At 39.7% G+C, this 22,678-nt stretch overlaps 2 protein-coding genes across 4 annotated transcripts in view; both read left to right on the plus strand.

Moving 5' to 3' along the window:
- Positions 1-1,716: 1,716 nt before the first annotated feature.
- rom1b (retinal outer segment membrane protein 1b) lies at positions 1,717-5,995 on the plus strand (the record flags this gene model as incomplete). Its single annotated transcript, XM_079671675.1, has 5 exons — positions 1,717-1,866; positions 2,976-3,218; positions 3,718-3,905; positions 4,402-4,648; positions 5,744-5,995. The coding sequence occupies 5 exons, from the start codon at positions 1,717-1,719 to the stop codon at positions 5,993-5,995; spliced, it is 1,080 nt and encodes a 359-aa protein (XP_079527801.1).
- Positions 5,996-7,390: 1,395 nt separating this feature from the next.
- ccdc88b (coiled-coil domain containing 88B) overlaps positions 7,391-22,678 on the plus strand; it is a 53,404-nt gene continuing 38,116 nt past the window's right edge. The window contains exons 1-9 of one of the 3 annotated variants that reach the window (XM_079671543.1): positions 7,391-7,494; positions 9,382-9,530; positions 10,831-10,939; positions 17,732-17,801; positions 17,990-18,048; positions 19,192-19,275; positions 20,147-20,287; positions 21,404-21,549; positions 21,919-22,000. In XM_079671543.1, the coding sequence (XP_079527669.1) occupies positions 9,400-9,530; positions 10,831-10,939; positions 17,732-17,801; positions 17,990-18,048; positions 19,192-19,275; positions 20,147-20,287; positions 21,404-21,549; positions 21,919-22,000 (822 nt within the window). In that variant the 5' untranslated portion in view covers positions 7,391-7,494; positions 9,382-9,399. Of the gene's footprint in view, positions 7,495-7,603; positions 7,710-7,867; positions 8,083-9,381; positions 9,531-10,830; positions 10,940-17,731; positions 17,802-17,989; positions 18,049-19,191; positions 19,276-20,146; positions 20,288-21,403; positions 21,550-21,918; positions 22,001-22,678 lie in introns of those variants that run through there. The other 2 variants (XM_079671542.1, XM_079671541.1) reach the window with 2 other exon arrangements.

Consider the following 22,678-nt stretch of genomic DNA (forward strand, 5'->3'; position numbering starts at 1 on the left):
ATAAAAATGCCTCATCTTAAATTAATACATTAAGTCAGACTACAGACGTCTGTTCTTTCTTCATCATTTATTGTTCTCTTGTTCTTGTCATATATCATAGGAGTAATATTTCATAGTTAATATACTATAGATTCGTGTTTGGTTGTTATAGTTGGGAATACCAAACTGGCTTCATCCTGACTAGCTGTGACTCAGGCTGTCATAAATACTTTTTAATAACAGCTTAATCCTATTGATCCAGCTCCACCATCCTCCCTCTTTATTGCACTCACATGCATCTAATCACATGCAGGTTTCCTCCAAATGGTCTTACTTAAACTTTACATGAGCGAGCCTCTGCTAACATCCTCCACAAAATCCCTGACAGCATATCAATATTCAGTTATTTTTTGTCAATAAATCTCTCTCTCTCAAGGTCGTGAATCATATATTTATATCACGTATATGTGAGCTTTCTCGTAATTTAGTCATCAAGTTATATTCAGTTGGGTGTTAATAGGAGAATACATGATACTGCTCACAACACAGTCTGTGGATTAAAATGTATATTTTTGCCCTCTGAGTACCACAAACCAAGTAACATCTTGTTTGTTCATATCAGAGGGAAGGCAGACATCTCTGACCAATAACTCCAACACTGTAATTCACACCAAAACATCTAGATTGATAAATAACACTACAGGAGGAAAGATATGTGTTCATGATTTGATGGTGCACTATCCCTTTAGGTAAATTATCTGAGTACTTCTTCCCACACTGAACATTTTCCAGTGTTTGATGTCAAACCTGGGACTTTTGGGCCCGTTTGAATTAATCCGTCTCTGTTCTTACTGCATACATTTACCTCATTACACAATACAAAACATTCAGTAATGCTAACAGTGAATTAGATTTGATTCTCATTTTCCCACACCCCCAGATTTAATTATATTTCCTCCATTTAGCCTCAGCTATAATATCCATTCTGTCCCTGAGGCATCCATAGAGTCTAGCTTGTGCGGAAGGGATTCAGGTAACAACAGTCCCATACTTTGTGTCTATCAGGACAAGTTTGCTGATCAGACACTGACCTGTTTTCCTATTGGCCCCTGGACTTTAATAGGATTCAAGAGACTCCGTTAGGGGGATTATGGCTCCAAACTCTCAACTTTGGCCAGTTTCTGTGTCCTCCAGTCATGGGAACAGCGGTTTAGGGGGTCCTTGAGGGGCGCCATCAAAAGCAACATCAAGTCAAGAAGAAGAAATCAGCTTAAAGGGGAAACTCAGCAATGTGAAAGCTACGCAGGAACATTTTTCATCTCTGGAAAAAGGAATAACTCATTCTATCCTTCATTATTTGACAATTATATCCCTTTTCTTTTTAGTTTTTAGTTGACCTGATTTTGATTATATCATCTTTTGGGACAATTTCAGCATCCGAAGAAAAACTTTTGGATTATCTTCCAAGGTTGATTGTGCCCTTTACCATTTTAGGGATTTACCTGCTAATCCAGGAATAACTAAGATGAGCTCAACCTTATAATAACTCACCAAATAATGAAGACAGACCTGCATTGACCGCTGTGTTTCTTCATCATAGAAAACTACCTCCGCTGTTTAATTTGACTCTTCATGCAGCTGTTTTCTTCTGTATGATACTCATCTTTTGACCATCATTGCAGGAACTCCCTACTTTTCTCTCCTGTCTTTGTGTTGATTATTGCATGCTAGTGAGCTATGGTGCTGTTGAAGATAAAGTTCACCCAGCAGCGGCGGGTGCATCTGGCCCAGGGTCTGTGGCTGCTGTCCTGGACGGCGGTGATATGGGGGGCCATCATCTTTTGTCTGGGTGTTTATCTTAAGATGGAGCTTCTACGCAGAGACGAGGTAGAGAGGGCAATATACTAATATCCACACAAATAATCCAATGTCAATTTAAAAACAAGAAAGCCACGTTTAAAAACTATAGCATGAATTTATTCAAAGTTATACAAACATATGTTTATATTTTCAGACCTTTTTGTTGTTTACTGAGTCTGCTTTGCTGCCGCTTATCAGTGACTTTTATTTAAACTTAGCTCTAGAGTTTAATCCACAATACAAACACGCAGCACACACACTACTTGTGTAAACATTCAAACAGTGACACTCATGCACACTCATGCATGTTAAGTTGTGAGCACGTTGGGTGTTAAAAAGCTCTTATGAAAATGATTTGTTCCCAAAGTCAATGGCGCTCGATGTGTATTGAAGTTAGTTAACTGTTAACGGACCCGTAGGTGAAGGTCATGTCTTCGACATGTTAGTCATCGGGCTAGATTGACCAAATTGATTTGGATAGGTTGCCTGCATTGACATCCTGTAGGTTGCAAAGGAAACCCGCAGGCAATGAACACACAACCAGTTAGTTGTGCAGCAAATGTTATTGAGTTATTGTCGACATGGCTTGGATGAGAGCAATAATGTCAGAAAGAATCTTACAGAATGATTCACAAGAACTTAAACCTTTTTATATATGTAAGACTAATATAACGTTTAGACAGATTGTGTATAGAGTATTCTGCATGCAAAATCACATAGTTTTCATCTGTAACTCACATATTGCTGGATAGATGTTACATACTGATTGTGTTGAATAGTGTCAGTATTGGCCTGAGTAATTTAATGGTAATTTAAAAACAACAATGGGGCAAAGGTGCTTTATCGCTGACAGGCCCCAAAAAGCTCAGCCAATGATAAACTCCGTCTATATTTGACTTTTGCTGTAGCCAGGGTAATTAATCAAAATGTGTCATCATATTGCCATAGTAGCCTTCGATCCAGTATATCAGCACCTAATTGAATCTCTTGGGTGCCAAGGTCATCTTTTCAGAATAGATAAGGCTAATTGAAAGCAGGATTATTATCTGCTAAAGTGTGTGGAGGAAATGAAGTGACCTGCAGTTGGCTGCTGCTCTTGTATGTAATTATCTCCAACTGTTTTCTTCTTTCTTGAGGTGATGGACAACACAGAGATCCACGTGGTGCCCAACATCCTCATTATAGTGGGCCTGGCCTCCATCGGCACCAACTGGGTTGCCGGTTGTGTGTGTCAAGACTCATTAGATGCAACCCGCTTCCCTCGTTGGAAAGTTCTCCTGCTGGGTTGGTTTGCTGTAGCTGCAGTGCTCTGTTGTCTGCTGATCTCTGTCGTGGCGCTCAGCTTCGCCCTGCAGGGACGCCTGGAGGAGTCCCTGAAGGTGGGTCACTGGAGGGGGACAGGTCAATGGGGAGAGTGGGTGTCAGTATGCACTTGTTGGAAAGTCCCACAACTAGTTTCAACCTCAGCTGCTGTGGCTGAAAGATACAGATTAAAGAGTTTCAGCTGCAGAAAAAAGGTTTTCTCACATTCATGCAAAGAGAGCAATAAAGGCAGATAACGATTTAAAAGATAGATGTAGATAATAAAAGAAAAGGAAACAAAATCTTACAAACCAAATGTATCAATATTTGAGAAAACATTAACCATATTGTATAACGGTGAATGCAAAAGCGATCACTCTTGCATTGATCCATCAACTCAAAATGAGGTTTAAAATCTTTGGAGGTTGTCAATTAATTATTTAAATAGTAGTAGTAGTAGGTTTCACATTTGACTGAACATATCATAAGTGTATAGAAAAGAAAACAGCATGTCTGAAATACAGTGGCGTGACACAAGCTCCCTCTTTTTTCTCTATACAATCTATCCACTGTCAGGTGGGCCTGAGGAATGGCATTCGCTTCTACAAGGACACAGACGTGCCGGGCCGTTGTTACCAGAAAGAAACCATTGATCGTCTGCAGATGGAGTTTCGCTGTTGTGGAAACAACAACTTCAAGGACTGGTTTGAAGTTCAGTGGGTCAGTAGCAGATACCTGAACTTCACCTCCAAGGACGTCAAGGAGTGAGTGGATCACAGGGAGCAGAAAGTTATGAGATGCAGGGAGGCAAGAGGATGAAAGAGAAACAAACTTGAAGGATGAGTGATAATCATGAAAGAAACAATACATTTAGATGAATGAAGGATTAGTAGACTTCACATCCAAAAGGTCAAACATTCTGTTACAGAGGGGATGGGGGACAAACAAAATGGTGTGCAGGTAGAGTGCATTAAAAATAGAGCTGACCTTTACTTTTGAAGAGAATGACATAAATGGATGAAAAGGTTTGCCATGAAGCAGGCGGAGAAAGGTTGGTCAAAGATGAAGTAAGTGAAAAGGAACGAGTCAACAGAAAGGTTATGGCTTGATGACACCTGCACTGCTCATTCCTCCCTAATGTGAAGTGTGCATTGAGCTGAAAGTCAGGCCTTTAACTATCTTTCTTCATGTATTCGTCTTCTCGTATTTATGTTGTTTTCTAATCTGTTTCCTCACTGTGCCTCCCTCCTCTGTCTTCAGTCGTATCCGGAGCAACGTGGACGGCCGTTACCTGTTGGATGGCGTTCCGTTCAGCTGCTGTAACCCCTCCTCCCCTCGCCCCTGCCTGCGCTACACCCTGACGGACAACAACGCCCACTTCAACTACGAGTACCAATCCGAAGAACTCAACCTGTACAGCCGTGGCTGCAGGCAAGCTCTGACCGACTACTACATGGAGCTGATGAACTCAACCGGTCCAGGTGTGCTGTCAGTCATCCTGATACAGGTGGGAAACATGATGATGCACTTCATTTATTCTTCAAAGAATTGAGACAGAACATTGTATTCAAGACACAGGACTGTGATGCGACTGTTTGCTCACACACATACACACACACACACAGACAGACAGACAGACAGACAGACAGACAGACAGACAGACATACACACACACACACACACACAGAAAGACAGACAGACAGACAGACACACACACACACGCACACACGCACGCACGCACGCATGCACGCACACACGCACGCACACACACACACACACACACACACACACACACACACACACACACACACACACACACACACACACACACAGACCTCACTGACACATTGATTTCTGTTTTCTAATCAAACATGTACTTTGCCATGTGACAGTATTGACGCCGCATTCTCTTTAAAATAACAAACAGGGCCTCGGGCTGGAACAGGACAACATGGTTTGCATCATTACACACAACCTCGCTAATGAGGCCTCAACCTGAGCTGTAGATAATGTCTGATAATGATTTCCAAGAACAAAACTAAAACTTATTTGAAACATGTGGCCCTGAGATCAAACAAAGAGGGAAGAAGAAGAATGTCCTAACACTTAGTATGTTGTACAGGACGTCATATTTATTTTTGCTTTAGTTAGTTCACAGAAGTGTTTACTGTCAAAGCTTTGGGAATGTGTACCAACTTTGTTTAAGGTATTGTATGAGCGTGAGTAGGGAAGGCTTGTTGGACCATATGTTTCACTTTTTACAAGATAGAGTACTCTTGATTTAGCATTAACATTTAACCTTAACACGTTAATGGATTATCAGTCCTGTAATATAATATACATTTGAAATGAGAACAATTTAAAAGACCCCATTTTTCCCTGCCAAATAGGTCAGACTAATTCATTATTAAAACAAGTTTGAATATTGTTTAATACAGATTCAAGTTTACACTATATCATCTTCATGCTGGCAATCATGCAGCCAAACAGAAATTGAAATGACCATGTTCTATGGACCTCAGTTTATGTGGTACTATAAAACCATTTGACCATTTCATTAGGGGGCAAATTACATTTTTTTTTATTGTTTCTTTCTCTCCAGATGTCAGTGATTCTGGGCATGCGGTACCTGCAGACTGCGGTGGAAGGAATCATGGCTCTGGAGGACCCAGAGGGCGAGAGTGATGGTTTCCTCCTGGAGAAAGGTGTTAAGGAAACCATGGAGGACCTCAAAGTCAAAGCTCTCATCATGCTACAGTTTTGGCTGGTTGACCCCATCGCCACCGAAGGGTCATCTGAGGATGCAGACTTAGAGAAAGCGGAGAAGGAAGCGTCCCCAACTCCCGCCAGTTAGATGGGATTTTTGTTTTTAAATATGAGCTGAGGAGGAAGGGATGTGTTTGAGGTTTCTTGGATGTGTGAGTTGGAAGATAGTGGTTACTACACCTGTGGGGTTTTGACACGTTAGGCTTGATTTACACACCACCATTGCAGCAGTAGCAACTCTCTCAAACAAGGCCAAAAAAAGACAACATAAAGAGTTTTATCAGGCGCTGCACAGAAACGAACATCTCCTCTGCAGGACTCATGAATGTGTAGCCAATGAATAATCTGTTCAGGAGATGTATAGTTCTTTAAGTTGTACCTAGAAGAGGATGCAATCAGTTTAAGTGGATGTAGAGTTCACAGATATATCTAACAAGTTTCGACTGCTAACTACTTAACTGCAATGAAAGTCTTAGGAACCTGTTAAAATGGCACATTAATTATTTATTAAAGGTAGAAGTTTTTAACTGCTTTGTGTCGGCTTCCGAAAGTGAATTCCCGTGAGTATGGGTTATCTGAGTTCAGCAAGGAGAGTCGGATTAAGTGTGTGTAAGTGTGTTTGTGTGTATATGCGTTAGCGAGTGTGGTGCACTATAAGCTGTCATCTTGTCTATTCTGGCAGCTCATCAATCTGATAATCCCGGTGTGGTTAATCCAAGAACTGCTGCACAAGCGATATCTGCACACACAGTAGCACACATGAACACACTGTCATACAGGGACAGGAACGACACACTTATACAACATGTTGGAAGACATTTTATGAAGTAAAACAGTTTTTAAATGCTTTTTATTAGCAAATTAGGAATCATTGTGGTCTGCCATTGCCATCCAATGTTTGCTCATTCTTCTTAAATAAAATCATATCACAGAGTAAGGTCTCTGAATGTTTTATTCATAACTAGCAGATTAAGAAGTGAGGATGAAAGTGTGGCTTCAGGCTTGGTCATGTCTTTCAGAAATATAACTTTAATTATGATATTATAAATATCCCAGAAGCAAAATGAGAGATACAAGGTTAGCTACTGTTTTTTTTAAGATTATCAAAAGCATAGTACATTTGCAAATGGAAAATAGAAATCAATAATTCAGTGAATACACAAACATGTTTTCAAAGTCAGTTCATACTAATGTAAGATTCCCAGTAATTAAGTAAAAGATAACTTCTATTGTGTACACATACCACAAACACGATAGGTATACATCTATAAACTACCTGGTTAGATATCACAACACAGCTAAAATAACTCTTTGCAAAATGACATATACTTTGCTGCAGAAAAAGACATAATTTCCTAAAATAGTGTTCGCTGTACAGGATGTGCAGCACCTAAATAAAAGTAGGGCTGCTTGGTTACACTTCCCCCCAGAGATATTGTTATGGAAATAATGATGTAATGCACCATTTAAAAAAATTAGGAACTTTTATTTCAGACCACCAGAGCTCGCTATTGCACAATGCTGAAATCTGTATTTGCGTAGACATGACCATGGCAACTCGTACACTACAGCTCTGACAACTTAAAGGTAATTCGAAGCCTAAGTCATTTTCACCTGAAAAGCACGGAATTATTGAGGAGAAACAGTTAAGCCGTGTGTACATAGAAATGACATTCATTCAAGTTTTATCTCTTGGATAAATAATAAGGCTTGTTGTCATGGTGTTTAAATCGCACAACAGGACATAGGCCCAACTCTCCACAGCGTCCAAATAAAAAAATATCTATCTGCACACAATGCAGGTTAGTAGTTGTTGTATGCTTTAGTTATATTGTGTATTTAAATATAGATCGGTGTGTGGAGGGCGTGTAAGGATGTCGTCAAAAAAAAAGCAACATGTGCGTTTTGAAAATTCCGGTGTGGTTTTGCAATGAAACTGTCACACAGTCATAGAGGAAGAGAAGCGAGGGAGGGGAAGGGCCGCAGAAATGTCAAACTACTTCACTTGACGCAAGATGGATTGTATTTCTCTCTCATCAATTTTATACTCATTGTTGATAGTTTTTTTTTAATTAGCTATCCTCTGTAGTACTTCACGGCTCTCGAAACACAACAATGGACTCAAACATTATGGAGATAATAGAGGAATTCATGGAAAGTGCGTTGGCGCAATGGGTACGTCATTTATCATTTATCGCGTATCGAAAAGGTCATGATTTCAAGAGGCAGTGAGAGGAGAATTAAACAGGAGGATTGTGTGGAAACTGTTCAGAAATCCGCCTTTGACAATGACCAGTAATGCAATAAAACATCAAGTCACAATATATTTATAACATTGTATCTTTTAAAGCACTCTGCTCTCCAGTTCTATTCACCCAAATAAATATAAATGTAGGAGTTGAATAGCTGTAGAAAAATAGCCTGGATACTGCTTTCTGGCTGTTGTGTACAGCAAAACAAACAGCCTACTTCTCCTTTTGGCAGCTTCCCTTGCCTCTTAACGACCAGCTTTTATTTTTCTCCGAAAGCCATGACACTTCCGTGTCCTTGGGCTGTTTCTTATTTGAAAATAAAACAAAAAGTTATCTACTGTGTATTCAAGAGGAAACGGACTCACAAAAATCAGCAGAGGACATTTGTCACAGACTGGATTTCCAGCTGGGCTTTCCACATGGGAAACCAATCAGCCCAAAGGGTTTTTCACATTCTGGTCAATGAACAGTATTTAGGATATAATGTGATAATGTGCTGAACCTTGTTGGGATACTCTCTTTATTTTTGCCAGACTCCAAATAGGGGGTCAGAGGTCAGGTAGACAGGATGCCTGCAGCTTGCAGAGGTTTAGTTTTTGCTCAGGGGCACTGTGCCGTCATTCACTGACACGAGTGCTTTCACCCTGCTTCACATATGTGGAAGGGCATCACCCGCTGTATGTTACCCTGCCGCTCTGTTTACCCTGTCGTGCGCTCAGGGTCTCGAGATGCTCTGCCTCACCTTATCAGCTGAACCTACTTCAGCTTGTAACTCTTGTTTACCAACAGTGTAGTTTTTAGAAGGTGCAGGTGGGAATACACCTCATTATACTGCAGTTTGCATTGGCACAGCTCTTCTTAGCAGAGAGAGAGAGACCTTGGCTGCTGTTCTGCTTGGCTGGCTGTCACTGTGAAGTGCTTCCCAGTGTGAGAGCACAGATCCCACCTGTCCAGACAGGTGCTACTCAAGCAGCTTCCGGTTTGAAAATGCTTGCATCTCTCCCCATTCCTCCCCATCTCTCTCTCTCTCTCTCTCTCTCTCTCTCTCTCTCTCTCTCTCTCTCTCTCTCTCTCTCTCTCTCTCTCTCTGTACCTTCTCTCTGCTCCTGACTCTGTCTTTCTTGTATTTGTCCAGCTAAGCACTCCACAGACCATAGTTTTCTCCGCACACACATAGGCCTACACACAAACAGAAATAATAATTCATCTCTGTCTTTCCCAGGTTCAGTTATTTGAGAAGATGGTGGAGATGGAGGATGGCGTCCCGCTCTACAGCCAGTACATGGAAGTAAACTCAAGTTCTCAGAGTGCCCGGGATCGTTACATGAGGCTGACCAATGGGATTTTCCTCAATGAGATCATGAGGGTCATGTAAGATTGAATAGGATTTTCTTGTTTAATTGCTTTACAGCCATACTAGACGCAAACTAATTTCATAAACATTGGAGGATATTTCTCTGTCAATAATACAAATAAAAGCCCCATTTGAACTGTTCTGAGATAATACAAATAAAATAATCTGAAGTGTTCATTTTCAGCCATTTGTGGAACATAAAGAGAAAAACAGAAAATATTCATATTCTCGAATATCCTTAAAGATAAAAAACAAAAAAAGGGTTTTTATTTTTAGTTACAAAATGTAGAAATGGGCCCTCAAATACATTTTCAATTAAACACAAATCCAATATCGGGAAAACTATATAACAACATAAGAAATAACTAATCTCACTTGCTTTTTAATAGGGATGTTGACAACTCAACAACTATTGGATGGATTGCCATGAAACGTTGCACAGACACATTCATGTTCCTCAGAGAATGAGTCCTATGAGTTTGGTGATGCATTGGTTTTCATCTGGTGCCATCATGACATTAAAATATATGTTCTGGATGGATTGGCACGGAACTTTCTAGACACAGTCATAGCTGTCAGGATATATTGTTATCATTTTTAGGAGAACCATTATCATGCCAACATTTCAATTCAAATTTGTTTAATTTGTTTTATTAGCAAATACCTGCAAAAAAAAAGCACAGTGGTTTGTGTTTATTGCTCACTAGCAAATGTAAACATGCTAAACTAAGATGAAGAACATGGCAAACGTTCTAAACATCAGTGTGTTGTTGTTGTTGTTGTTAGCATGCTAGCATTGGCCTTTAGCTTATTACAGGCTCACAGAACACACAGCTGTAGACTCTTAGCTCAGCTGTATGCTCTTGCATAACATTTGATGTTACATTCATCTTTTCTAACCATGCACTGTTCTGCAACCTGTGATGCCATAAAAGTAGGACCAATTCATGTTTGCCACAAATGTCAGGCTAATCATGAATGGAGGTTCTGCATACATGCCATCCTATTATTAGTAAGTGCCACTGAATTCCTTATCTACAGCTCAATAAAACCTTTTTCTCTTTCAGCAGATAAAAGACCTTTATCTGTATTTGCCGAACAGCTGACTAATTTGGCCTGTCCCAAGCTACGTTATTTCAACAAATAATTGCATGTGGAGTTTCACAGCCTGCTTCCCTGGCTCATTAAAATTGTATTCACTCTGTTTACAGTAAATGTGCCGTTGCATGAGGATTTCTCATCTGAAGAGATGTTGTGCTGGGCTGTTTGATCGAGCTCCACTAAATACGCTGTTGTGTATTTCTGTGTTTGTCTCAGAGACCCAAACCCCAAGGTGGAGCGGCTGTACGGCAGCGACAGAGAAGATCACATGCTGAGGGTCCAGAACTTTTCTATTTTAAATCGACACATCAGAGCCTTCTACCAGGTAGGGGAGGGTCACAGGGGAAAGGGTGAGATCAAGGTGCTACATTCAATAATCAGGAGCAAAAAGAGGAGTGAATAAAATAAACACAAGATGTGAAGTTTTTGAGTGTTAAATATTTCCACTCTCAAAAGGAAGAAACCCTTTGAATGTTTAATGCACTTTCAGTCCAATTACGCACTTGAACTGTTTTTTCTATTAATGAGCTAGATTTTGTAAGAGGTTTTAAAACCTTTTTTAATAAATTAGTTATTTTCATTTCAGTGATTAACCTATCGAGAATTTTCATCCAACTTTGCAGTTCACCTCAGCACTAAAGACATTTTTTATGTCTTTTAGCTAATTGTTTTGTTTTTATAGCCTGTTTTACTCATTTGGTTCACCCTCACTGCTCTCATCAACCCATTTCCAGGTGTAGCAGGCAGCTATTTTCTGCAGAAAAGCTTGTGATAAACCCAATTATACGCTACGTGCCCAGCAGTAAACGGCAGACAATGTTAGCAACTAGTTGGTAAACAAAAGAAAGCATGCAACTGCAATAACAGGAGGACATCTTTTCACCCAGGAGGTTTTGGAGTCAAAAACAGAGGAAGATTGTATATTGCACTTTTATTCATTGGTAGACAGAAACACTTCTGTCTGCTTGTGAGCATTTGCTAACAAAGACCACCTGTCAAAGTTGACAAACAATCTACTCATGTTTTTTTAAGAAGGGAACACATTGTACATCAAGAAATCATTATAAAAGTCTCTCAAATTAAGTGCAGTTGACAGATTTTAAATGAATGTGTTCTAATCCAAAAATCTAGCCATTTGTCAAATTTTAAACTTTTCCATTTGTATCCCTCATTTCTCACAGCTTTTATGAATTAGCTTGAAAACAATGCTATCTTACATGTTAGTAAATGTCCGGGACCTTTGCCTTAAATTATTATTATTATTATTATTATTATTATTATTATTATTATTATTATTATTATTATTATTATTATTATTATCCTTTTGAATTTAAATTGTCCGTTGAGTAATTCCTTTCAAAATATGCATATTCGCGTTCTTGCAACAGTTCGCTTATGGCTTAGCACAAAGGCTGGATACAGGGTACACATTTAGCCTTGATAAGAACATCCATCCACCAGGACCATTAAAGCTCACAATTAATACATGATATATTGTTTATTTTGTACATTTAAAACCCAGTGTAAAAGCAACTTCTTGGAGTCTGTGACGAAGGTATCTTCGTCACTGTGGACTGACGGCTTCGGGCCTTGTAATATTGCACATGTGGGTTGCACTTTATGAAACAACTTCCCTTTGCAGAGATAAAGTCACTCAGCACTTTAGTGAACAGTTTGCAATTTATTAGCATGATTGCACAGTACAGTTTGGCATTGCATATTTTCACATTTTATATAATTTATACTAATTATTGAGGTAGTATTTATTAACTGATTAAACCGTATTGATTGGAATGTCGTCTGGCAGGTGCTGGTTGGATCCTCGGCTCCGCCTGAAAAGATAGGGGAGTTAGCGAGAGCACCGAGAGTATTTATGCTGGTGTAAGAATGACAGCGGTTGAGAATAATCATTGTGCAAATAATATGTTGAGGGTGTATTAATCATGACGTTAAGTTGCATTATTTGTAGAAGTTACCACTATGTAAAGTTGACATATCACTTCCCCATGTTGCTGCTGATTGTGTGCACAGGTGTGCCCTGTGTTGTCTCCTCCCCCCTCACCTGTGTCTTGTTGGTTGATTAGTCTGTGGGTATTTAGGCTCTGTGTTTCCTGTTTGTAATGTGGTGTGAGATCCTTGTGGCTGGAGGATGTGTTCAGGGAGAACAGCAGGATTGAGGCTGTCAACTATGTGAACATGATTTTAATAAATGCCCACACCGGGTTGTATTTGGGACGTTTTGCCTCTGCCTCCTTGCTTGGTCGGGCCGCTCAACGTTCAGTCTAACAGAGACCCAGACTTACATTTCTGTGTGAGCAAAACCTTCAAAAAGCCTAATTGGATATTTTTATACCTTGTGAAAAGCTCTCATTATTATCTCAGCAGTGAAGCAAGTCGTCACACAGAGAGGTGATACTGAGGCAAACCTGAGGCACAGACTCGATAATTTGGAAATTATCCGGTCCTTGATTAAGACACATCTGATATGTATTTAAAAAAAAGTATTTAATTGCCCTATTGACTTTCTCTAGCATTTTCAACTTAAAAACACTGGTGTAAGGACTTTTTTGGATAGACTGGAATGACTCAGCTCATTATAAATAGAAAAGTCTTGTATGAAAAAGTATCCTGCTAAAACATAACTCGGGGCCAGACCAAATGGGCGAGGGAGAGAGGGTGATGCAGGAGGGCTGGGGAAGCAGTTGTCTTGCTGTAAGGTACTAAAAACAAGAGGACAAGATGAAGCTCAACTATCAGTCTTAGCACGTGAATGTTTCGCTTGAGGATATTGTAGAAAGATTGAAGTGTATGCACGTGGTGATAAAGCATTTGCACAAAAAAAAGATGAAACACTGAACATTTCTCAGCAGACATGTCCCTGCTTATTATCAGGCAAACAGGGTGAGGAAAAAGTGGAAGAGTGGCGAGCTTACATTTTTAGCTGCAGTTGTGAGGGGGTTGAGGAAGGAAAGTGAATAAATATAAAACATAAGTATCTCGCATTTCATAACGTGTGTTTTAGGCGCCTGTGGCCATGGGGGAAATGACACATTTCTTTCCCTGGAGGATGATTCCTTTTCTCAGCAAAACAAAAAAACCTCCCCATGCGCTCATCAGGTGGACTGAACATGCGCAGCCCGGCTTGTCACACAACATAAGAACACGGGTCTACAAGGTTTCACTTCTTAATTCTCAGTGAATTACTAATGTCCCTTGAAAGCTCAGAGCAGCAAAAGACTGGCGATAATTGGGTAGCTCATATCAACACTAGACTTTCACCTGGAGCACTCAGAATAGTTTCCTCTGTTGCTGTGGAAGTTTAGTTCCACATCCTCGTGGTTTTACCTCTCGCTGCCTTCCTTTAACTTGAATTTTCTGTGTACGTGTTTAAGTGTGCTTGTGTGTGCTTGTGTGTGCTTGTGTGTGCTTGTTTGAGCGCTTTTGTGTGTGTGAGTTTGTTGAGTGTTAGCCACAGCAACAGTCTGCATCCTTGCAGGACCTCATTTTCTTTGCTTTGACCTCAGCTGAATCTCTAATATATAATACCAAAGATAGTGAGCTGTTTGTGGAGATGATACATGTGTGAAGGCAGAGCACGTTCACAGCATATACAAATATATACAGACGTTTATCTGTACTTAAGTGTCTCTTAAAAGCAGTGTGTCTGTACTCCATTCTGCTTGTTTTATTCAATGTTTCTGATGTATTTGTTCTATTCTTTTTTTTATATATTCTATTGTGTTTTTGCTCTAGATCAGGGATGTAAAACATTAAATAATCAGTTACATTCATTTCTTATGGCTCTATCTGCAGCTTTTTTTTTCTTATGATTACATTTTTCCACAGGCCAGCAACAGCTTCAAAAAAACTATTTCCCTCAAAGAAAAAACAAACATGCCTTGTTGTCGCAAGAAAGAAAGAAAGTGCAGAAGGAAACACCCATCGAAACTCAGTTTGCTGCTCTGTGATGCTAGTTCAAGCCAGATACTTGGCATCTGATCTTGGGTGCAAGCTCATCAATGTTTGGGGTCAGGCTCTGAGCTGAGGAAATCCTCGGGATTGAGTGAAGTTGTGCATGCAATATACCGGCGGGCCAGATCTAATACTAATATTAATTAGAAATTATCCTGCGGGCCGAAATTAAATCCACCAAGGGCCTGATTTGGCCCCCGGGCCTTGAGTTTGACACATGTGCTCTGGATTGTATTCCATTGAGCAGCCTTTTGTATGCCTCTGAATGGAGACACTTCGTTTTCATCTTTCTGTTAATCTTAATTGTTAATGTCTCTTGCCTTCAATGTATTGACCTTTTTCATTCAAATGTGTCCTTAATACACTGGGGTATTTTGAAGGCTCCTAAACATCAACAAATGATGTTTGAATTGACATGAAATAGTCAGCAGATGGAATTCGGTTTGCAAGTGTAAAAAAAGGCAAAGTAAATAGCTTTGAAAAACAAAACCGTCTGAGGGTGGATCGAAAACGAGTGCCAATCGAAACAACATAAAGTGGAATTATTATTATTATGATAGAAAGATTGAATTTGGATAATCTAATGTTGCAGATGGACTTTAATTCTCTTCAGCTCTGCAGCCAGCAGCTTGATGAAATTTCAGGACTTCTTTATGCAACATTATATTATTTTCAGAGGTACAATCACAGAGGGATATAATTATGAACAATATATAAAGTACTTAACCTGGAATTCATGTATTACCCATAGTATTCATCTATTTCTTGAGCAGGGGGTATTTTGGTACCAAATGGTGATGTATGTGTTTTGGCTTTATGATGCGATAGCCTTAGCATGCCGCCAACAACAACAAGCTTCTCTATAATTCTTACTCTGGCTAATCCCTGCAGAAGTCTGCTTGGCATTATGAACCATGAGCTGCACAATGACCAACACAGAGCCGCAGTGGCTCATACTCTGCATACCCTGAAGGAGCACACACTTCAGGTTGGCTGCACATGCTTCTGATGCCAACCTCACACACAATGTTGCTGAAGGCAGTGCCTGGCTCTTTGTACACGGCCTTTCTCACTGTACACTTTATATATTACAGTAAGCAGCAGAGAGAGCTGTAACTGTGACCTGCTTCTGGTGATTTCGCACTGATGCGTCGCAGGAAGATGTAAACAAGATTTTGTAGTTATTTTTCTGGCAGATTTAATCCAAGTGTATTTAAGAGTAAAAAATATGACTGCAAACAAATACAAAGCCACTATGAAGGGAGAAGCTCTGGCGGCATGTAGGAAGCATCTAAACTGTGTGGTTCTTTGACAGAAACATTTTTAATTAACAGGGAAGTTGTTCAGAACACCAAGTTAGTAAAGTCATAAAGTATCAGGCAGATTAATTGACTGAAATTCTATTTGCGAAGTCATCCTCATGATGAGCTATTATGGTGTTGCGTTATAAGGTTATGTACAGTAGGAGGAGGAGCAACTCACCGCAGGTCCACATGACAAATACTTGATTTTGCTGCCAGAATAGCCAGGTTTCTGGACAGGGGAAGTCTGAGCCGTCTGCCATCCAGCTGGACTAAACGTCATTTAGAATCTGCCAGGGGATTTGTCCAAGATCTTTAAGCAGGAAATACAACTCGATGAAACACGCTGACCACAGTGTTGGCGGACTTCCTGCTTGTCCTGAATCTCCCATTTACTCTACAACACATTATAAATGCTTGCTAGCTCAGGACAGTAAAAACAGGAATTTTCAAGAGATCGTATGACTTTTCACTTGAGGGGATTTGGGAATTTTAATGACTTTAGGAGATTGAAATGTTGTTTCTGTATTGAACACTAACCCACAGGAGAGATGAGACAGTGTCTAGGGGACTGTAACAAACTGTTTAAATATCAAAAGCAGAGGTTGATTAAAAAAGAAACCTTTACAAAAATGAAAAAAAGACACATTCAATTTTGAAAAGAGCACTAGAAAAACAATTACGGTAGAAATCGTATAAAGTTTCTCCCCATTACTTTCAACCAGGAAGCTACAGACAAACCTAAGCTGGTGAAAACAAGTGAAGAATATTAATTATAATTGTACCAACACAACAGACAATGACTCACTTGGGGTACTTAAAGGTGACTATTTGTCATGAAAAAACTCCCTCTCTACTCAACATGGTACAGTCTGAGCAGGCAGGTATTATAAATTGGAGCTCATTACAAACATCTTGGTAGATTGGAGTTTCATATTACTAATAATTGCACTTGAATGGAAAATAATGAGTTCTTATTTAATTAGCGATGTTGCCAGAAATAAAATGAGTCAAAACATAACTATATCAAATAAATTATATTAAAGCCGACAGGTGAAACCATAAAAAACACAATCTCCGTAAAAATCAATAGCAGAAAGAGAAAGCATTCAGTGACTGGGAATGAGGTTTATTATTCAGGACCATAAACAATTGTTGTGGAGGAAAAAGAGTAGTAAATTGAATTATTGTGACCCAAATATATTCTGAGCTGGACACTTTAGTGCTGGCAAAAAAATTCTCTGTTGGACAAACACATTTAATAATACATTCATCTTTTATATAATGCTATTCCTTGTGACCTGTCAGCAAACAGACAAGTACTGATTCATGTTTGACAAGCCAAAATCAGCCAACAAAAAAGTCATGATTATATTCTTGTCAGGTTCCAGTAGGTTTTTGTTTTCTGTAGAAATCTGTGGTTTGTTGCTGGGTTGTGCATGACGATTACTCGTGACTCTATACATTGTTAGTATGCCGTGCCGGCAGTGGTGTCACATCACCCATATTATGCATATCCTTTAACCACAAGACATAGAGAACATGTCAGGGGTTTGTTGATTGCGTTGCAAGAATAACAATCTTGCTATTACATCAAGTGAATACTTTGAGTGAGCTACACTGAAATATATAATCCTGATTTGTACAATGACTCGTTGTGGGGAAGTGTGAATTAAAAGTTAATCCTATCAGATATCAGCTCTTTGTTTACACCACAAACTGCAGGAAGCTGGTGGAAATGTTTCTGTTGTTTATCAAGCCTCGCTGTGGGTAGACAGACAGGACGGGCCAGCTGGTCACTTAAGGTAAAAACACTTGCGTAACGCATTTATTCTGTTGTTCAGGAAGACCTGCAGCAGTTGATACTGATGCCTCTCCCAAACGTCGCCATTCTGGGGCAGGACCCCCTAACAGGTACACGATAAAATGATCCTATCAGTCTCATGTCTCTCAGCAGCAAGAAAGTAATTATACTTTTTATACGAGTCCATATCTCTGCTATCTGCGAAACACATTAAGGTGATAATGATAGGGAGGGTGGTGGTGGGATGCAGAGATGATGGTGATAATGATGATGATGACACTTATTTCCGTGTCCTCAGAGGCAGCCGTGGAGGAGCTGAGGCGACTGCTGCTGCTCTTACTGGGCTGTGCTGTGCAGGTGACCACACACTCACATGACCATCATGCTTTCCCAAGGTCGATAATGTCACCACAATGAAACCACGGACAGCCAGTAGTTTGTACTAAATGTTCAGTTTTTTACAAAGGTCTTTCTGTCTTTTGATCCCTTTGACGAGTGAAATAATTATTGGATGGATTACCTTTGGTCCCCATGAATCCCCTAATGAATCCTAATGACTGAGGCGATCCCCAGATCTTCTGGTCCAGTTTTCTACTCAACCAACACAATACATGACAGGATAATTCCTTTGATAGTGTGTTTCAATTTATTGTAATGGACAAAGTATTTGTTTTAAAGAATACAAATTGTGATAATTGTGATACTTGTATTTTGTACAAGTTAAGAGAAAACATTATAATTCTCATACTATGTTTCTAAAAGTACATGTAATTGTAAAAAAAATAAAATATATATATATATAATAAAAAATGAAAATACCGCTTTTTTTTATTATTCAATCTTAAAAGTACGTTTTGTTGTTGTTTCTTATGACCAAAAACCCAAAGTCAGTTTACAATCAAACTAAAAAGGCAGGACTCACTGCCTGTATGTCTATCATCGGATTTCTGAACATCACTTCATGTGATCGACTTCACAAACGGTGTATTGCTAAGAACTCAAAGAAGCGCAGAATCGAGGGTGAAGTTGTTTGGATGACTGATTCTCCAAAAAGCTGCAAGCAGCAGTACCGGAGCCCCAGTTATTTACCAATCAAACATTAAATGAGTGATATAAAACAGCTGAAAGTAGCACATTATTACAGAGTAAGAGCACAAATATATTTATATTATTAACAAAGTGAATAAATTATGGACAGTCATTTGCACTACTGTACATATTTTCTTCATGTATTTTTATTTCTACTCCTCGGGATTTGTGAAAAACAACATTTCGATCTCCCTGTCTGTTTCTCACAAACAGATGATTGACAAAAAGGTTTACTTTGACTTTTTGGATTTGAACAATTATCAAAATAGTTTCAGAATACATTTCAGTCAATCAATACATCTTCAAATGACTCTAGATTATATGGTGGATAGTGTATTTTACAGATACCCAGTGTTTTTATCTAACACACACACCCACCCCTAATTTAATTTCCTTCCTGTTTGTTTGCAGTGTGAGGAGAAGGAGACGTTCATCCAGCAGATCCAGTCTCTAGACATTGAGACGCAGGCAGCCATTGCCAGCTGTATCCAGCAGGTACGTTGAAGTGCAAAAAATGTATCAAATCAAGCAGCCCCGGGAATATGACACACATTCAGTGACTGACCGTCAGTATGTGGACATATTATCCAGAGGAGACACTGCTAAGAGGATTTTCTTTCAGAAATATGATTTGGCAAAGAATTTCTTCTCTGTCTGGCCTCCGGGCAGAGAGAGAGAAACTATTATACCTTCTCCTGGCGCTTCAGTAAGTGTGAAAATGAGCTGCTTGTTATTCTGCTGGCAGCCTTTTAAAGGACCTCTGGGTACCCCTTGCTGCCACCGTTGGATGGATCCTCCACCCCTCGTGTTCACCTCTCCACCTCTACCTCGGTCAAATCATCCTCTCTCTTTTATCTTTTTATGTGATTCTCCGCTGTCCTCTCCAATATGTCCTGATTGCCAAATTGTATTTTTTTTAAAATATCCCCTGTGAATTATTGCCGGCATTACAAAAACAGCATGTTGAATAACAGCGGGTCTGAATTACAGTAACAGCATGTTGCCCACCAGCTCTTTTGTGCCAGGTTTCTTGGCCTCATAAATCACAGAAGTGAGAGGTGCTCTTCCTGTGTGGATGCATGCACCCCCTACTTGCTGTTCATATGCCTTCCACCCGGGGACATTTCGAACGAGTCTACATAATCATTAGTGTTGCATGCATTAGTCAGGCATTTTTGGACACGCTTCCCTAGCAGACACATTCCCAGAGAAATGTGAGAATTGTTTTTTTTCTCTCTTTGCTTGGTATTCACATAGATATTCATGCTGCCTGGATTGTTTGTCCCCAGATCTGTCATTTTAATGTAAGATTCCCCAGACGCATATTGATCTTATCATGTGACCTGAGCAACTGTCCTTGCTGCAGGTGACTCAGGATCCTCGCATGGTGCTGCCGCTGAGGTGGGAGGAGCTGGTGGAGTTTGAAGGTGCAGATTTACAGCTGGTGTTCAGCTCCATGGCCAAACAAATCCAAAGCCTGCTGGCACAAAGAGACACACACCTGGAGGTATAAATACACACATATAACAAATAAATCTGACATTTTTGAGAATGTGCTTCTTCTATTTCTTGATGAGCTAGAAATCCCACATTTTGTCTCTTCTGTAAATATAAAGCTACAGCCGGCAGCCAGTTAGATTAGCTTACATTCTGGGAATAAGAGTAGGCTCTGTCCAACGGTAACAAAATCAGCATACTAGCAACTTAAACTGTTTCTTGGCACATAACGTCCTCTAAAAACATGTTTTAAAACTAGCTTTTAAATGGGCTGGTAGTCAGATTGTTTCAAACCATTGAACAGATCCAGGCTAGCAGTTTCTGCATGCAGTTTTCAATTATGTGTCACGCTAAGCTAACTGTATATAACTAGATATAACCATGTATACACACATCTACACACCCACACACACGTACCTATCCATATGAGTACATACTCATGATGATGTAATAAAATAAAACAGGGAGCTTGAATAGTTAAGTAGATTGTTTCATCAGGGCCTTATTGCTTCACATATATGATCATTATTTTGTTTCCTTTGCTGCTCAGAGCTCTTATTCAGATTGAAGCAATTATTTACCACCCACAGTTTCTGTAATTCTGCCTGTTGGCAAAAAAGGGAAGAAATATGGTATCTCAGGGGAGCAAACTGTAGGAATCAAACTCACAAAACATGAGAATAATTTTAATGCAGAAATACAAATATCTTTGTGGTCTCTGTTTGTATGAACTGATTACTAATCAAATTGATCTCAATATGAGATCAGAGAATCTTAAGATATTACATTTCGATCCAATCATTTCCACTGACTCCAATAAGCCCTGATGAAACATTCATTTTAGTATTGTTACCAAATGAAACAGAAGCGAAAAAGAAAATCATTTAAAACTCATTTTATAGAATAAATTGTTTAAAACCCAAGAGGTGTATAAACACGGTAATCACACTGTACGTACAATCAGTACAAAATGAACAGACATTATTTCTCATTATCGAACACATTTTGAATATTCAACACTTGTTAATTCCCTTTTATAATCTCTTCTTAGTTGCTGTAATTCTCCCATATTTGATCTCGCATGTCTCATTTTCTCTCTAAATCTTTATTTTATCCCCTCTCCCAGAGGATGGCAGAGCTGTGTCGGGAGCGGGAGGTCCAGTCTGACTCGACCATGGCGCCCCTGGGTGGTCGCAGCGAGGAGCCACCCCAAGGTCTGGTGCTCCAGCTGGCAGACAGCAAGGCCAAACTTCGGCGTCTTAAACAACTACTGTGAGTGTGTGTGTCAGTGAGTGTGTTTGTGTGTGCATGATTAAAATAACTCAAGATAACCTTTATTAAAGTTAGAATAAAGGTCACAGGAAAAATGTGCAAATGATTTTGTCACACAAAAATATGTTGTTTCTAAGCAACGTTTCAGGAAAAATCAGGTACTCACTGCTTTTACTAAATCACAAAGGTCACTGTGGGCCGATTAAAATGTCTGCAAATACATTCCTTGTATTTCTCGGATACATCATCCCCTCTAATCCCTTTTTTTATTTAATAAACCAATGTAACACGGAAAAAAGTAATCTGCAAAATACAGTTTTTAAAAATGTTGTAATTGCATTTTGATGGTTTGTTTAAATTATTTTTTAGGGAAGATAAAGGTGATCAGATATTGGATTACAACATGGAGATTCAAACCATGGAGGAACAGCTCATGAAACTTCAGAAAGAGGTAAACACAGCCTGGTGGAAACTGAAACCTGCTGTTCTGATTTAGTTATTCTTCTTGCTTTGGATACACACAATGACTTTGCGAAAGAGCAAACAATACAGTATGGTTCAGCCAACAGCACGAAACACAGGAGGCTTTTAATAGCCAATGAGTGGATTCCTCTTAGGACCACACACACAGACCACAGACCACACACACAGCAGCCATCTACAATTCAATTGGAGAGACGGTTTTGATGTAAGAATACATATTTAATGCCAGGAATACACGAATGAATGTAATGGAGTTTTGGCGATTAAGCCCCTTTGTGCAGTTGTATCATTCGGGAGGGGAGAACCGATCCGATGAAACCCCCCGGGGTCTAGACACTGGTGGTGGTGAATGGATAGTTGGGTTCGGTCTGAAGGATAGTTGGGTTCGGTCTGAAGGGGAGTGGCTTGGCTTGACCCTGGATTCAGAGGGACAGGAGGTGAAAGAAGGGTTGGAGGAGGGTTGTGCCAATTCACCTGAAATGACAGCTGTCAGAGGGGAGAGCAGATTTAAAAGGTTTAGCGGAGCGCTAGGATAGGATTGTGAGAATAGAGCGAAGGGATTGGTTAAGCGGAAGTGACGCCCCCGATCACTTATTGAGAGGAGAGAGAGTAGTAACAGGGAAATAGTGAATGAATGAGGAAAGAA

Source organism: Notothenia rossii (assembly GCF_949606895.1).
Source record: "Notothenia rossii genome assembly, chromosome: 3".
Lineage (NCBI taxonomy): Eukaryota > Metazoa > Chordata > Actinopteri > Perciformes > Nototheniidae > Notothenia > Notothenia rossii.